The sequence below is a fragment of the Gopherus flavomarginatus genome, chromosome 5, assembly GCF_025201925.1.
Source record: "Gopherus flavomarginatus isolate rGopFla2 chromosome 5, rGopFla2.mat.asm, whole genome shotgun sequence".
Taxonomy (NCBI): domain Eukaryota; kingdom Metazoa; phylum Chordata; order Testudines; family Testudinidae; genus Gopherus; species Gopherus flavomarginatus.
This window is the reverse complement of record NC_066621.1, coordinates 102,641,950-102,659,894: the sequence shown is the minus strand read 5'-3', so window position 1 is coordinate 102,659,894 and position 17,945 is coordinate 102,641,950. Positions and strand designations below refer to the sequence as shown.

The 17,945-nt window shown below is 40.6% G+C and overlaps 1 protein-coding gene across 5 annotated transcripts in view; it reads right to left on the bottom strand.

Moving 5' to 3' along the window:
• FMN1 (formin 1) overlaps positions 1-17,945 on the bottom strand; it is a 362,805-nt gene that overhangs the window by 244,753 nt on the left and 100,107 nt on the right. For 3 of the 5 annotated variants that reach the window (XM_050954782.1, XM_050954784.1, XM_050954783.1), the window contains exons 1-2: positions 11,045-13,221; positions 9,146-9,263 (exon numbers count right to left, since the gene is read on the bottom strand). In XM_050954782.1, coding sequence (XP_050810739.1) covers positions 9,146-9,263; positions 11,045-12,439 — 1,513 coding nt within the window. In that variant the 5' untranslated portion in view covers positions 12,440-13,221. Of the gene's footprint in view, positions 1-9,145; positions 9,264-11,044; positions 13,222-17,945 lie in introns of those variants that run through there. The other 2 variants (XM_050954781.1, XM_050954785.1) reach the window with 1 other exon arrangement.

Here is a 17,945-nt window from a genome sequence, read left to right as displayed (position 1 = left end):
TTCAATATACAATGCACCTAATCCCAGACTACACACATGCACAGTAAGTACACATTCTATACATTCTAAGGTTCCTGAGATCCTGGAATAGCTGGAGGATTTAACACCATATGTATGAAATACCTTCTTATATAAAATAAAATGGATCTCATACTGGTAAGAGCATGTGTTTTTACCATATGGATGGAGATGAAACCAGATGAGGCCCAAAACTCTGATCTAAATCCAGATCCAAAATTCTACAATGCTTGAGGTTATTCTGATCCAGGATTTTAATTTAGGCTCATTTTTAAATCACACAAGTTCACAGGCTGGTTCTGACATAAGTTGAACACACATGGTGTGTAAGATCGCAGAACAAAATCTGATACAAGAGAGTAAATTCCATTAAACCCCTGGGTTTTACTATTAAGTCGAATGGTCTCATCTGTTTTGGCACCAGAATCCTGGAGCCAAAACCTCAAGTGATTATTCTACTTGTATCATGTAGAACTGTTTTTTTAGATACTGGCTTCCCTCCTACTAGGTGAACTGCAGAGCACACCAAAGTATTGCGATCTGACTGCCTCGTGTGAACGTTGCTGGCACAAACTAAAAGGTACCTTATTCATGTTATTGGAATCCTCTTTCAAACAGGACTATGTTAATGCAAACTAGGTACCTTTCGTTTGTGCCAGCAGCGTCCATACAGAGCAGTTAGATTGCAACACTTTGGTACGCTCTGCAATTCACATTTTCGTAGTTTGCACTGCAGCACTGTGTAAACTTTGGCTTAACACACATATATCTATAATCAGTATTGCTTAATACACTACTGGAAGGTGCTCAGGGCACATTACACAATGGCATGGAAAAGTTAAGGCAAATCAACTATAAATATGAAGTCAATGCACATCAGTTAATGCACATTAAACCCTCAGGTGGACATTCTCATTCAGGAGTAAAGTGGTCTTAGTTCTCATGACAAGCCCACTGATACTACAGTCATGAGAGATGAGCATTGTTTAAGAACTCGTATAGAGAATATAGAACAGAACTGGCTGCCTATTCACAAGCCCCAGGAGTAGCCTCTTATAGTCAGGAGGAAAAGATGGGGAAACTTCGCTCACTACCCACCATCTTTAGTATTAGTTGCATTTCAGTTGGTATGAATGAGATTCTGACATTAGGAGCAAAGATGTGACAGTCATTCCAGATGGGTGACATTTGGAAGGTATACAAATTTAAAATGGCTGCACTAGTCACAAGTGGCAAGCTGGCTTGTAATAAAAACATCTGCTTCCCAACAGAAATCTAATGCAACTTGCCAAAATATGTTAAATGATATCAAGTCGGCACACATCTATTATATTATAACATTTGTGACAAATAATATAGTAAAACAATTTAAAACTCCTACTTCCATCACCAAATGAACTGGAGTTAAATTGGCAGTTACCATCAATCACAAAAACTCCAACTTCAGTCCATAGCATACACTAGGGGAGTTAATTTATCATTTTTACCTAACATATTCCTATCTAATCCTTTCTATTAATTAATAAACTGTTAACTCTATTACAGTTTTTCATACTATGTCTAAATAACAACTGTTAAGATCAAATGAAATCAAGTAACTCTGAGGGTAAGTATACACTACCACTTAAGTTGATCTAACTTACATCATTCGGGGTGTGAAAAGGACACCCCCTCTGAGCAATGAAAGTTACAGTGGCCTAAGCTCTGTCCATACGGTGCTACACCTCTACCCTGACGTGACGCTGTCCTTGGGAGCCAAAAAAATCTTACCGCGTTATAGGTGAAACCGCGTTATATCGAACTTGCTTTGATCTGCCGGAGCGCGCAGCCTTGCCCTCCCGGAGCGCTTCTTTATCATGTTATAGCTGAATTCGTGTTATTGCAGGTCACGTTATATCGGGGTAGAGGTGTACGTCAGCAGGAGATGCTCTCCCATGACATAGCATAACTATTCCACCTCCGAAAGAGGTGGAAGTTAACGGGAAAGCGCTCTCCGTCAGCACAGAGCGTCTTCACCAGACGCACTTCAGCAGCGCAGCTGCACCGATATAGCACTTCCAGTGTAGACCTGCCCTGAGTAAATCGGATCTTGCAAATGGAACAACTGTTTTACTAGGACACACTAAAATGTTCCCTTTTCTGCATCACGTTTCTCAAATGAATAACCTGTCACATGGCAAAATCTCTTATGTGATAGTTTCCAATAGCCTTTTGTAGGCAATAACATATCCTGAATTTCTATAAACATTACAAAGCCAAGAACCAAAAAAAAACCCCTGCCAGCCAGAATCTCCTTGAACTACTCTTATCTATCAAAACAATGTGCACCACAAGTCATAATTGACATCCCAGAAGAACAGGCTTTCTAAATTCTATTTTTGCATCTCAACAGTAAAATATTGTTTGTTCCATGAAATCCTTTATTTGCAAAGATATGGCCAATGCAAACCTATAGTAAGTACTCTATTATCAAATCAATAATAAAGCATACACCATATTTATACCAGAAAATGTCATCACAAAGGTTTTAAAATAAAACTGTTGATGCAAGTCAGATACTCTGCTAGGGGTCCCAGTCCATGAATGAGGTTCCAAGGCACTGGTGCAATATAAATAATAATAAACTTAAATAGTATTAGTTTTATTATTGATGATTATGTAAAGCTTGACAAGGGATAATAAATACAATTATGTAGAGCTTTGAATGGGGGCAAGAAATCACATCAGGCTTTCATTAAAATACAGAATGCTTTGCGGGTTTGCCTGAAGTTAATTAAGCCAGATCTTTACAGTGAAAACTCTAACTCCCCATCCAGGCACAGAAAGTAGGAAGCTCATATGTAAAATATGATCACTTTCTTCATGGCAACATTTCCTCTTGAGGGTCAGATTCCACCATCTCCACTCTAAACAGCTAACAATACTGACAGTAAAAATGGTGAGATTTTGCTGCTTGAAAAAAGATGTCCTCATGAAACCTGTGAGAGTAAGTGCTGGCAAATAAGAACATAAAGTGAAATAGATTCATTTATACTCCAGCATCCAGCTGGTTGTTAAAAAGGACAGTCTCTAAGAGGAGTATTCACCTTCTCTCTTTTTGCCTGAAGAGTTCCCTAAAGAATCTGGCTGCTGTTGGCTAGCTGGCAAATATAAGTTCTGAGAGACATAGGCCACCTATGTAGTGTTATTCCTTATTCATTTAGAAAAAATTACAAATAATAATTCTTTCCCTTACAAATATTTTCCTCTTCAGACTACTTTAACTCAACCCGTATAAGGGCATGTAAGTATTATCTCCATTTTACAAGGGAAGAATGAGGCAGACAGGATAAATAATTTACCCATGAAGGAAGCCTGCATAAAAGCCATGATTAGAGCTCATGAGTTTGTGGCTCTAACCTATGCTCAGACCACTACACACATTGCTCTAATATATAAGCCTCTCATTCGGTTTAAAATGTGTTGGAGGATGGATCCCTTAGAGGCAATCCACAGCACAGCTGAAAGAGGTTTTCATACTTCAGAAACTGTAGAGAAAGCATCTGGCACATTATTTGGTATTTCCTTTGCTATCATTTAAAACACCTACGTTTCAATAAGAGGTCTCTCCTGCAGAGCCTGGTTTCTCTTTCCTACAAAGAAATCAAAATTCTGTTTATAGCATCAGAGTCTGTTGCCATAGAAACGGTGGTGCCATAGAGACAGCATGACTTCACTGCAGGATCAAGTATGATGGAAAGACAGGCTGAGGGAGCAGAACCTTGTTTAAAAATATAAACAAAAGAATTAACTAAAAAGGTTGTTAAGAATAGCTATGAAAGCTAAACGGATTTATATTTCAGTCTGATTCATTCCAAAGTTGTCTTCAGTATGAATGCCAATTAAGTCTTTTTTTTATTTATTACTCTTTTTTCCCTTTGTTTAAGCAATAGGACAAGTTGTTCCAGCTTCAAGAGACTACTAGACCTACATTTACTAAATAAGCATTTTTAACAGAGATCATCAGACCTGCAGTTTTTTCCAGTGTGTGTCTTGGTGATGACAATTCTTCAAACACAGGAGTATTATGTACTGAAAGCTCTTTTACTTCATAGGCAAACTATGCATATGCAAAGAATAATCATGTAACTACACTCTCTGCATTCTTCCCAGCTCCAAATGCTGTAATGCATTAAAGGGATACTTAGCTTTAATTTTTTTTAGATTGACAAATTTTAAAAGGTACAGCTTCTGATAGAGAATCCAGTAAGTAGTGTCTGTTGATTTTTAAAAAATTCCTTTTAGGAAGATTTTTACAGGTGTATTTATGCTTTCCTGTTTATGCTCATAAGGCACTTTTCAGCAAGGGAAAAATCTGACTTACCACCTGGCTACGTAGATGAAAGCAATGCAGACTACAGTGTTGCCAGCCCTCATGGTTTATTTCTTTGCAAGTAACATGATTTTGGCCAGGGCTGGACCCAGTGTAGCTATAACAGGAGAAGCTCCATACCTCTCACAAATTTCAGGCTTACCCAAAGGAAAACATCCTCCAATTGGCTGCATTTCCAACTTTTTTGCCTCCGGGGGAAGAGAGCAGCCAGTCAGGTCTGCTGCAGGAAGCAGGCCAAGCTCTCCACCTGTCCCCTCAAGAGCAGAAAGGACTTTTTGGGTAGTGGATAGCGAAGGGAAGTAGCTGACACCATTCTTAGAATAAGGGAAAGGGGATCAAAAAGAGCTAAGTGGCTCAGGGTGATCTTCCAGTTCCATCCTCCTCACCCCACCCCTCTCCAACCCTATCACACTAGATCTGGGAAGGGTGACGGAGTGCAGAACCCCTGGAGCTGCCTCCTTGCCCCAAGTCTGGAAGATCAGAACATCAGGAACTGCAAGAAAAGAGATTAGACTGGAGGAACAGGCAGATGTGGGTGCTGAGGGGTAGGTAATTAATAGTTGGGGTGTGGGAGGATGTGGAGATGAGGGGACCCAGATAATTAATTCAAATTTTGGGATTTGGGGAGAAGCTGGAACCTCCACACCGTCAGGCAGCCACCAAGAGCTCCTGCAACAAGGGCCAGAATCACCCGTGATGCCTGTTGACTAGGCAACAAGAAGCCTCAAATTCTTGCAGCCATGGAGCAAAAACCAATGAGGAGAGCAGAGGGAACAGCAAGACAAAGAGGTAAGGAGAGAGCATACAGCCGGGCATCCCCATCCCCTCAGATACAAACTGCTAGGAGCTTCCCTTCCCATCCTGGAGATAAGATTCATTCTTCTCCTTGCTTTTAGAGAGAATGAGGCTATAAACTCCTGCCTCCACTCCCATAAGATTCTAGTGCACTAAAGGTAATGGCACCTTCCTGTTGCAACTCAGCCACTGCCGGGACAGAGGGAAGGGAATTCAGTGATGCTCTCTTATTCATAAGAAACAACAAAAATGGAGCTAAAAACATCTTGGCAGCTGTGTTTTATGGAGTACTTGTAAGTACAGAAGATACAGAGTGTTTTTACAGAAATAAAATTTTCAAAATGACTTATTTTAGTCACTAATTTCTAATGATCACTAAAAAATACCCTACAGCAGTTCAACAAGATCATGTTACTCATTCAAATGGTTATGCTGGGGGAAAGGATTTAGATTAATTGGCATAAACAGGGCTAATGGGTAGCAGAATGAAGAGGTGTAGGCTCTGAAATTTGTCCTTGGAAATGGAACCTTAAGGTAGACAGTTAAAGTATAGTGAATGTGGTGAGAGTCATAGTGTTTTGTTTTTAAAATGAAACAAATCCTAACTTTAAAAAAATAATAAAACAATATACCATAAATATTATTTCTATATTGCCTTCTGTTGCTGTGGCAGCTGGGTGCTTTATTTACAGAGATTATAAAGCAGAACAAGAGCGAAACAAACTACTGATCACATGCTAAACAAAATAAGTGATTTTAAAATTGTGCTAGACTCAAGTTGTGACTAAAAGGAGCACATTCCAAAAAAAAAATCAGGGGAGTATAACCAATATCTGAGCGATCCCTGCCAATAGACAGTGTTTAAACATAGGTTCTGAAAACAAGAGCTTTTCATCTGGTTTTAGCTGTTGGGATGAGTTATCGTCTGAGAAATGCTCTATCAATTAACAGAGTCCCACACTACTCTATTAAACACTATGTTCTCTGTGTGTATCTATATATATCTATATCTATATCTTCCTACTGTATTTTCTACTGCATGCATCCGATGAAGTGGGCTGTAGCCCACGACAGCTTATGCTCAAATAAATTTGTTAGTCTCTAAGGTGCCACAAGTACTCCTGTTTTTTTTTCTTTTTTTTTTTACTATTCCTTAAATTGCACTTGAAAGCAAACAGGAAATCAGTGAAGACTGGGGTACAGGCTGTGTATATTCAAAGCAGGGCTGCACTACACAGATTGCTACTTGTGCTGATGACACTACCCTTGGGGACAAGTAGCATTCTGCTCCTCCAGGATCTTGCAGATGAGTTTCAGGGGTAGTCATAAGCAAACTGCATTAGGGTTTTCAATCCTAGAGCTAACACAGGAAACATGGCTGATTTGAGATTTTCACTTACAGACAGTTGCAGTGTCCTAGCCAGTCATAAGGTTTCACTGTAAACCACCACTACTCTCTGGGCATCCAGAAATAATTATGGAGCCAAGAGGCTGCAAACCATTTAGGCACAAATCTACTATATATCCTCAACAGATGTTACAGACACAGCCTTCACCGAACTCCTGTAAAAGCATCTCTTGTGTTTCATCACAACTGAATCACCAGCAGTTTGTTTTCATCAACATCCCTATCTCTGCCAGACACTGGGTGAATAATGGGACTATAGAATTTGGGCTCTATAAAAATAAGGCTTAGAATTCTATCAGCATTTTGATGACACTGCCACCCACAACGTCTCAGTAACAAACAACAATATATGTTGGATCTAAGTGAATCCCTACCTTCCTATTCACATCCAGTAAAGCATGACCTAGTTCATCTCATTACTAGTACAATATGGAGCTTTTGTTTATTCAAAGCTTGTTCCCCTTTTGCCATGAAAGATTATATTTCACTTTAGACATCTAGGAAGTAGGAAAAAAGATAGGAAAGCCCTTTTTCACTTTTCATGTTAGGAAAATTAAATACTCCAAATGTAGTACTTTTAATAAACAAATAGAAGTTTCAGAAAAAGAGACAGCAGAAGTCCTGTGAAAAGCTGAAATACTGTACTTTGCACATATATTGTACTGTTCATTTAGGGATCTCTCTGACTTTTCTAACTGATTAGACACAATGTAAGTGATCCAATTCAGTATGTAGGGGGCTGGTCTACACTGGGGGGGGGGGCGATGTAAGATACGCAACTTCAGCTATGAGAATAGCATAGCTGAAGTCGACATATCTTATTTCGACTTACCTCCCGTCCTCACGGTGCGGGATCAACGGCCGTGGCTCCTCCATCGACTCCACTTCTGCCTCTCTCTCTGTTGGAGTTCTGGAGTCGACGGGGAGCACGGCAGAGATCGATTTATCACATCTAGACAAGACATGATAAATCGATCCCCAATAGATCAATTGCTACCTGCCGAACCGGCGGGTAGCGTGGATGTACCCTAGAAGTATGGTGGGTCAGATGAGTTAAGAGCTGTGTTCCTGTCAGTGCTTGAAAAACAAATGTAGTTAACTTTCTGAACATCCCTGTGTGGCAGATACTCCTTGTGTTACGTCCATTTTATAAAGCAGTAAACTAAAGTAGAGAGAGAGAGGTTAAATTACTAGCCCAAATTCATAGCGAGTAAACTGCAGAGACAGAAAAAAGTCTAGGGTGCTAGTTCTCAGTTCTCCCCTCTAATAACTTAACTACCCTTCCTCTTTTCCTACTATAAAATACTTAAATAAGTTATTTACTTTATATGTTAACAGTATTATTTTGACACTGCACATCAATTAACTAGTATTATTCTCTTACCTATGGGTAATTATTCAGAAATAGAAGGGGTCCAGGAGGGAGTGAAAAAGTTATGAGTCAAGGAGAAAGTGAAAAGAGTGAGAATATGTAGTTTAGAATCCAGACAAATATGAAAGGACACAATAGAAATAAACAAGATAGTGAATCATATATGAAAAGGAAATCCATTACTCCCATTTACCCTCTCTAGTAATACAAGAGCAGGTGGGCCTTCATTGAAACTGAAAGACAACACACTTAAACCCAATACAAGACACAGGTAGTTAAACTGCAGAACTTATTGCCAGAATATAGCATAAAGGCCAAGAATTTAATCCTTTTTTAATCCTATTAAATCTTTTTGGGGTAAGTTTTTCAAAATTAACTAGTTGAATTAGGAACACAAATCCCATTGCCTTTCATTTAGGTTCTTTAGAAATAACCCACAATGCATGAGTCAGCCAGAGTTACACTGGATATGGTTAAATGCATTTTTAAGGGCTATGAACCCTCATGCTCAGGGCACAAGCCAACAACTAGCTGATATGGGCTAGGACGAAACATCCCCCTATAGGTAAACTATTCCAGAAATGTCCAGCATTGGGTTTCTCATGCCTTCTGCTGAAGCATCTGGTACTAGGATCTGTTATACCAAACTAGATGGACCAATGATCTGACTGGATACAGTTACTCTTATGTGCCTATGCAAAGAAGGTAACAAAACTAAACACATTAATACTCCTACTTCTACTCTGAATGTAAAAACTTAAGTGTGCTGGTACCTAAAGAGAATCAGCAAATCAGACTAGAATCTGGCAGATTCAATACCTAAAATCTGTTCTAACCCAAAAAGAAGGAATCTCTAGTAATTCTGACATATTAGACCATCTTGATCCATTTAAACAGAGTTGCATCAGAGATATGTTTGGCCTAGTGTATCAGAAAACAATGCCATTTTTTCCATAAGAAGTTCCAAAAGGTTATAATTTCTTCAGATGGCATCCAAACCTACAGAGAGTTTCAAATTACCTACATACAGGTCATGGTAACTAGTGCCATACTGAGAAAAAAATAATAAATTAAAAAAAATATGCTTTCAGCTTTTTAGAATATTTTTATACTTCACAAACCCAACACTTGAAACATTACAAAGATCCATTTCTGCAAGTCTTTCACCTTTTTGTTTTACCTGCTTCAGTGTACTTCAACCCCACTTTTTCTTTTCCATCATTGATTTCAGGTGGTGGCCAGACAGCCTGGAGTTTCCCTGGAGTTTTGTCATCTTGCTCTGAGGGATTCAGGTCAGGCTATTAAAAATATGAAAGAGAAAATTAAAATGTTGCAATACTAATCCATTCCCAAAATGGTAAATGCTGAGTTTAACTAAACGTGTGTATTTAAAGCAATGGTCGTCCATAACTGGAGCTCATTTGCATTATAAAATTAGAACCAGGATGATTATCAGCTTGATTCCATTCCATTATAATGAAATCCAGTCGGTGAGGATGAAGAAAGGAGGAAAAAGAGTGTAAGAACAACTGCTTTGGGGGTGGGGAAAGGGAAAACATTATAAAGCTTACTAGCATGTTACATGCAGCAAAATAATTTAAATTTAGCAAAGTGGCTCTGAGAAGCTGCCTATCCTTTTTTGAACTGAGGAGGCTAATACTGTGTCAGGAATTTAATATTTATTCTGTACCTATAGCTAAGCTGAAAGAGCTAAACATGGTTTTGTTGCAGGTGAATTATAAGAGTGTTCACTACTATGTCACTGCTACACATGAGAAACAAATGCCCTGCCAGCATCTACATTTTCCTCACCACAGGAAATGTACTGTGAGTTGATATTGTGTCTACAAGGTCTCAGTCTACCCAGGAGAAGTTCTTAGAGGGTTTTTTAAACACACACACACACACACACCCCTTTGAGTGCAGGGAAACAAACTCTAGGTTATCCAGCTTCAGATTTAGGACACAACCCCACAATCCTTACTCAGACAAGCAATCCTACTGTAGTCAATGGAAATACTTTTATGAATTAATTACATCTGCACAAATCTATAATTGTTAAAGGATGTGTCCTTTTTCTGCTCATTTAACTCAAAGGGGCTTTTAATTTATTTATTTGCATTTAAGTTCAGGTTTTTACTATGAATTTACATTCGTTTATTCAGACTCTCAATGTGGGAGAGTTTTGTGGGGTTTTTATTGCCTTTTTTCATTTAAAAATACACATATCCAAAATATCATATTGACAGAGGCTCCAATCCCATAAACATACAGGAACATGCTTAACTTTAAACAGATAAATAGTTCAATTGATTTCACTGGGACAAATGTCCTGTGTACAGCTGGACATGTGGAAGTATTTGTAAGATCAAGGTTTAGGTGTATAAACAATTGACAGAGAAGATACCTTTTAAGGCCCGTCTCTTGGGCAAGTCACCCAGAAAATTGTATACAATTTATTGTCTGTTGCGTCATCTGTCATAATACAATTCTTTCTAAGAGGGTTTTAAAAAACAAAACAAAACAAAAATTACTTTTAGATAGAAAAGCCATTAAAAATAAAGATAGTGTAGAGTTGAGGCTGATAATGATCTCTGATAACTCTCTTTAGGTTTTCTTGAAGTCTACGTACATGATATGAGTATAATATTTACAATAAGAATAAAGAGTGAATTTCAGTCTTAACTCTCTATTAGGATAATTAAAGATATTTACAGTAAATACTTGTAATTTAACTTTGGTTCGGAGAGCATCCACATTCAATGAAAGGAAAGCAATTGATTTGTAGTCACATTTTTTAAATTAGACACTCAAGTTAGGGGCCTCACATTTTTTGGATTCCCAACTTAAGACATCTCTGGCCTTCTTTTCAAAGGTGCTCATCTGACTTCATTGAGAACTCAGGTTGTCCAGCTCTTGTGAAAAGATTAAGGGTGTCTCAAGTTGGGAAGCCAAAACTTAAGGCTCCCAAAATCAGAAGCCACACTTCAAATTTTGATCTTAGTTATTTTAGTTCACACCAATCATTCTTTATCCATTTACTTCCAGCCCTTAGAATGTAAAAGTAACTCAAACCTACAGATTTCAGGTCAGATGCTCCATCCACAGACTTTGATTTTGATCTTTCAAATACTGCTTTCAACAACTCCTTTTCATTTCTCATTTTGCGTTTGATGGCTTCCAGCTCTGAAGTATCAACAGTCATCTCCTTTTTTGGAGGCCGGGTAAACAAAGCTTTAAACGCATCTAATGCCGACTCCGGTGGGCTTGACTTTGTTTCTTCAGCAGGGGACAGGGTCTCTGTTCTATCGGTGGCTTTGCTCTCCTGGCCTTCATCACTGCTGTCAGTCTCACTAGTCTCCTCACCTGAATTTTCGGCTTTATCTTCATTTTTAGGGACGAACAGCTGAGAGAGCTGTTCCAGGAAAGTAGGACTTGTTTTAGGCTCAGCTGGTTTCTTTTTAGTGAGCACGTCTGATGTAATATTAGATTTCTTAACAGGCTGTTTTAATTTAAGCAGAGCCAAATCACTGTCCTTCGGTTTAATTTCTCTGATAGTCTCTCCATCCTCTGCAGCTAGACCTTTTTTTCGCACACGCAATCCACTAAAGAAAGCAGGTAGCTGAGAGGTCTTTTGACCTATGGCTGATTTTGGGGAGGATGTGTTATTAGAGCCATTTTCTGAAGATCCTTGTTCTTCTCCACTCATAGGCTCTTGAGGATTCTCCCCTAGAGAAGGTGGGCCAGTGCAGTGCTCGTCTGTTAACATTTTGTCTTCTGTAGCTGAGCTACATTCCAGATCACCATTCAGCTCTGTTGGAAGCTGCTGAGAAATTGATGAGGTTGATTCAGTTTCATCTCTCTCCACAGTGGCATTACTTTCACTGGACCCTTCTGATTCCAATTCTTCCTTAGCCTGGTTGTTATTCTCTAAAGACTCAGAAGACAAAGCCACAATATTTAACACAGATTTGTTTGTTTCGTCTTCATCACTGTCTAGGTCTGTACTCTCATTGTCCAACACTGTATCACTTGTTGTATAAGTCAAAGTACTTTGTACAAAAATGGCGTCCTTGTCATCTCTGTCACATTCAGACAAAGGAGACTGTACAGACTCTAAAGGAGGAAGAGATGGTTCATTCTGTTCAGCTAGCTCCATATTCAGGTCAGCCTGCCCACTGGCCTCCGGGTCAGCCTGCTGTATTTTGGGAAGCACATGATATACTTCTGGATCATCATGACCACCACCACCCTTGTCTTGGTTGGCAGCTTGGGTATTTGTATCAGCATCAAAAGTTCGAAATGCCTTAAGTACTGCTTCTTTTTTCAGAGTTGCTGGTTCCAATTTAGTAGTAAATCCAAAAAGTGCTTTCATAGAAAATGTAGTGAAGAAAGGCTGTCTGTGTTCAGTCTCTGTTGCATGGCCTAGATCTAAAAGCTCACTGCTGCCAGGTGAAGTGTTATTTGCTTCCATGTTGGGCAAACCACAATATAGCTTTTACTTTTGTTATTACTATTCGTTACCTTCTACACAATTGTTTATTACATCAGTTCAGTCTATTAACTTACAACAGGAAATGCAATGGGAGCTCTTCTTTTTGTATCATCAGGAAAGCTGGTCTCCCCAAGGTCACACTATCCCTCTTTTCCTGTTTCTAGTGTTGTAGTATGGACTGAAAGCGTCTGTCAAATTTTACAACTCCAGCCCAAGAGAAACAAGGCGGCTCTGCATCTTGACATACAGTATTCAAAGTTCTTGGCAGCTTCGTTACTTGTTCCTTTACACAAAAGGCTTTTTGTCAGGGAAAATCTGCCAGCACTGTAATCTCAGCTGAAAGCTCGACCAGTGATCACTGCCCCAGTTCCTGCAATCCCACTGGCTACGCACAACTAAATTTCTACTTGTTAAAAGTGAAGAGCAACTATATAAACGAAAAAACCCGTTGAACAGAACGAATCACATTAGTTTCCTACTTCCTTATGAGTTGTGAACGTCTGTCAGCTGAAAATTCCTGAAAGCTTCTTTCATGTAACCTTTTCCACTTTGTCTAAGACCGCCTTTAGCAAATCCAGCAACACAAACACTCTGTAAAATTAAAAATCCAGACAAAGCAATACTTCAAAAATCTCTACCAAACAAAAACTGCCTTCTTTGATCTTCTGAACTGTTCTGAATTCTCAACTGGCTACAGTAACCAGACGTAGTGCCCTTGAAACTGAATAAAAAATATCAGGCTCTCTTCTTCCGCTTTGCTGCAGGTTTCATCTGGAATGCAGATTTCAGGCTCCAGGGACAGTTAAAAATAAAAAAAAGAACATCAAGAAGACTGGTTTCATATTACTACTGGTTTAACTCTCCACAGCTATTTCTGTGAACTATAAACAGGTACTTATCAACCATTCACCACGCCCAATGACAGAAAGCTGTATGGATAGGCAGGGTAAACAGTCAAAGCTCAGAAGTGAGCAATTAACTGTGTAGAGAACAAGAGACGTGTTACTTTTTTATTATTTCAAAGTACAATACCGTCTGCAGAGACATTTCAGATCAGTAATTTCCTCTATATTGCCTACATAACTATATGTAAGGGGCTCTCTAAGGTAATTTCACTGTTTGGGAATGAAAGCTACAATTTTGTAAACCTCAGCATTTCCAAGGGAAAGATTTTTATTTGTAACATATAAATAAAGCTCATACATACAATCTGCAAAAGTTCTCTCCCATTAAGAGTAAGGTTCATTTTTATTCCCTTTTCAATGTAAGAAACTGCAAAAATTGCAAATACACAAAAATATCCCAATTTCCTTGTCTACTTCTTCCTGCACCATTAAGAGACTTGTTAAATGTGAGACCACCAATTCACCTATTATGAATGACACAGTGGTTAATGTGCTAATGTTCCTGATACAGTGGTCCATAACTTCACCTAGTCATGAAGATTACAGCATGTTGCTAATCATGAGGTTAATTTCCACCCTTCATTTCTGTGATATTAGCTCCCTCTGAAGAAAAGCCATTTGCAGATAATATATCACTGGTATGGCAAAGTTTAGAAAAAATATAACTACAAGGCTGGTTATTGAAATAGACAATGTCCACTTCTTTGTCCTGTGCACTGAGAAAGTGCACTATCAATTTATTATATTTAACTTCATGCCTAAATATTTCAAAAAATTAAGAAAGCATGAAAATAATTAGGGAAAAGTTAGTTTTGAAAATGCAAGATGACAAAATAAGAAAGTTCATAAGATCTAAAAAAAACAAAAAAAAAATTGATTACACTTCTGACTTCTACTCAGGTCAGAAACAAAGCCTCCCTAACATCAAGTTGTGATGTTAAGGACTTATCTCAGGCATACACACCTCTCTGAATTATATATTTGCATGCATACGTACACGCAAAGGGTGGGAACCATTCCAAATGCCCTACCTTCCCTTGTGACTTAACCAGGAAACAATGTAGTCTGTCTCTCCTACTGTCCATCACCTCATATGTTCTTTAAAACTTTAAAGGATTCTTTAAAAGTTTTGTCCTGTTTATTCACTGTGCGCCCTCCTGTATCCCAAACCCCTCATCCCCAGCCCCCCTCAGCTCAAGCCCACACCCCAACCCCCTGCCCCAACACAAAGCCCGCACTCCCGGCCCAGAGCCCTCCCACATCCCAACCCCTTATCCCAGTCCGAGGCCCCTTCCTGCACCCTGAACCCCCCATTTCTGGCCCCATCCCAGAGCCTGCACCCCCCAGCTGGAGATGGTACCCCAAACCCCACCCCTGCCCCAGCCTGGTGAAAATGAGCAAGTGAGTGATGATGAGGGAGAGTGAGCGACAGAGGGGGGACGTGGAGTGAACGGGGATGGGGCCTTGTGAAGGGATGGGGCAGAGCCTCGGGGAAGGGGGCAGGGCCAGGGTGTTCAGTTTTGTGCTATTAGAAAGCTGGCAACCCTACACCCAGCCCTGGTGTAAATGATTGCTGCAGGGGCAGTTTTAACTTAAGCCACTGGGATAAAGTCCCACACCAGCAGAGAACTGGGCTGCCAGAGCTTGCTCTGCCACTGTCCACCACCTCCCTGTGGGCCCCTTGTGCTGGGGAGGACATGTTGGTGCAAGAGGCAAAGGAGTAACCTCTGCCAGTTTAGCACTGGTGAAGATTCATACATAGGAATTCTGTAGTGCAGATCTCTGAGCATTTTAAATTCACTTTGTGCCACGTAAGCAGCGTGAAGTAAATTTAATGGACCAGAGACTCCAGCCCACAGCATTTAAATTTACACCTATTTGTATGTCAATACCCAGGACAGAGACTTTGTTTTCCTAATGCTTCATTTTGCCTAGACTCCAATTTATTCTGCTGTTCTTATTGCTATGGTTGTGCTTTTCCTCTTGCAATTTATTGTATTCATCTGAGTATGGTCAGCTCACAATGAAGGCACAGTAACTTATACCAATTACTGTGGGTTCCTTTGGCCTTGTCTACACTACATAATTTTGTTGACAAAGGCAGTTTTTGTCGACAAAACAGTGGATGCATACAAACCAGAATGCGACTTTTGGCGGCAAAAATGCCCTGTTCTGGCGACAAATAAAACCAGCCCAACAAGAGTCATAAGGCTTTCTGTGCAAAATTTTTGTCGACAAAATGCCAGTGCAGTCACCGTGCTTGATTTTATGGCTTTCATTGGCCCACAATGCCCATCTTGACCACCTGGTCAGCAGTTTGAACTCCATTGCCCTGCAGCCAGGTAAACAACCATCTGCCTCCCATCACTCCTCCTTTAGAACCCCCTGGGATTTTTGAAATTCAATTTCCTGTTGGCTCAGTGTGGAGCGGTCTCATTGCATCTTCCCAGGTGATCATGGTGGGTTATTGCAGCTAATGCTCTCCCACTTGGACCTCTGCGGAGCTGTTGGATCTGCTCAGTGTATGAGGAGAGGAAGCTGTGCAGTCCCAGCTGCACTTGAGCCATAGGAATTTTGATACCTATGAGCAGATTTCTCAAGGCTTCTGCAAAAAGGGCAATGATCTGGACACGCTGCAGAGCAGAGCGAAGATAATGGAGCTGAGGCAGGAGTACCATAAGGCGAGGTAGGCAAACTGTCATTCTGGTGCTATGCCTAAGACATGCCGGTTCTATAAGGAGCTGGACACTATCCTTGGTGGGTACCCCACCTCCACCACCAAGAGCCCCATGGATACTTCGATGGGCCTGGAGGTGGCGGAAATAGGATCTAACCCAGAGAACAAGGTCACTGATGAAGAGGTGGAGTTAGATGACGATGTGGAGCTCCTAGCGGGGTCACCTGGTATAGTAGGCAGCCAGGAGCTGTTCACTGCTCTGGAGGTATCTAGTCAGTCTCAGCATTCCTCTCCGGCAAGCAAGAAGCAGGAGAGAAGATGCCTGGTAAGTGACTGTGGCTTGTGTAGTGTAGAGGTGGATTCAGGGTATAGAAATGTACAAGGCTGGCTGTATTTCTGTGAGCTGGACATTTCCCTGTGCAGCTAATCAATATGGCAGAACAGGCTGCTGATGCACAGTAAGATCTCATGGGAATCCTTCAGAGAGATCTCTAGGAAACAAGTATCAGAGGGGTAGCCTTGTTAGTCTGTATCCACAAAAACAATGAGGAGTCCAGTGGCACCTTAAAGACTAACAGATTAGTCTTTAAGATCCACCAGACTCCTCGTTATCTCTAAGAAAGTTTCCTGGAGGTACTCGGCAATCCTCTGTCAAAGGTTCCTTGGCCCATTGTAGGAAACTTTGCCATGCCATTTGGCAATCACTTGTGCAGGGACCAAAGTGACACATAGGCAAGTAGCATAGGGACCAGGACAGAAGCCATAAGTGTGTAGTAGATGTACTCTCATATCCCTGCTTACCCTCAGCAGTGAGATATCTGCTATAATGACCCCCACCTGTGGGAAAAGTGGGAGAATTTTAGAAAATTTTCCCTCATCGGCTGCACTGCAACTGTTGCAGAGTGCTGTTTTCCCTATGCAGCATGTCTCCCTCCCCCACCAACACTCATCATGCTTTGGGTATTTGCTGAGATGTGAGATGTGTGCTTGCCAAGGGTCAGTGAGAAAGTATTTTACTGAAATGTTTCAATGCTGTGCATGAACTTAACAATCATGTTTCTGTGCATTGTTCTGTGTGCTTTGGCAGATGTGGCCTTGAAGAATCCCCACACAAACTGGCCAAGCATCTTCACCAGCTAAGAAATTGCCCAAGGCGGAGCAAAGATGACATGTTCTGGGAGGTACTGCACTTCTCCAATGCAGAGAAAAGGGAACGCACGGAGTGAAGGGAAGCCGAAAGGCAGGACAGAAAATAAAATCAGGAGTTTGTTAAGGACACTACTGAGCAAATGATTAACGTCATGGAGGAGCAAACACAGATGCTGAAGTCCTTAATAATGCTGCAGACTGAGCAGATGCATGCCTGCCACCCCCTGTAGCAGAACTCCGAACTCTTTTCTGTGCCCCTCCCTCAACTCTGCCCACACAGTCCTTCCTGCTTTCCAGGACTTCTTGGTTTCCCCTTTACTCCACCTCCTCAGTCAACTTTCATAATGATAGCCAGACCTACACACAGCTCTGAAAGTCTGCCCTTCCCTGGCACCTCCTTTCCCACTGAGAGAGAGAGAGAGAATGTGTGTGTGTGTTGTGCAATAAAAGCAAAGCTTAGGAATGGTAACTCATCTTTATTTGGTTCCTACAAATTGAAATAGCAGGCATTACCAATACATACACAGGCAGTTTAATCATTTAATTACTGGAATGTAAGGCCCCAAATTTCACCGTTGCTTCCTAGGAAAACTACATGTAATGTAACATTGCAGCGCCAATCACAGAGATGTACGTTACTGGTTCTCATTTTCAAAGCGTTGCCTCAAAGCCTCCCTGATTCAAATAGCCCATGACTGGGCCCCTCTGGTAGCCCTGGTATCTGGCTGCTCAAAATCAACAGCCAAGCAGTCTG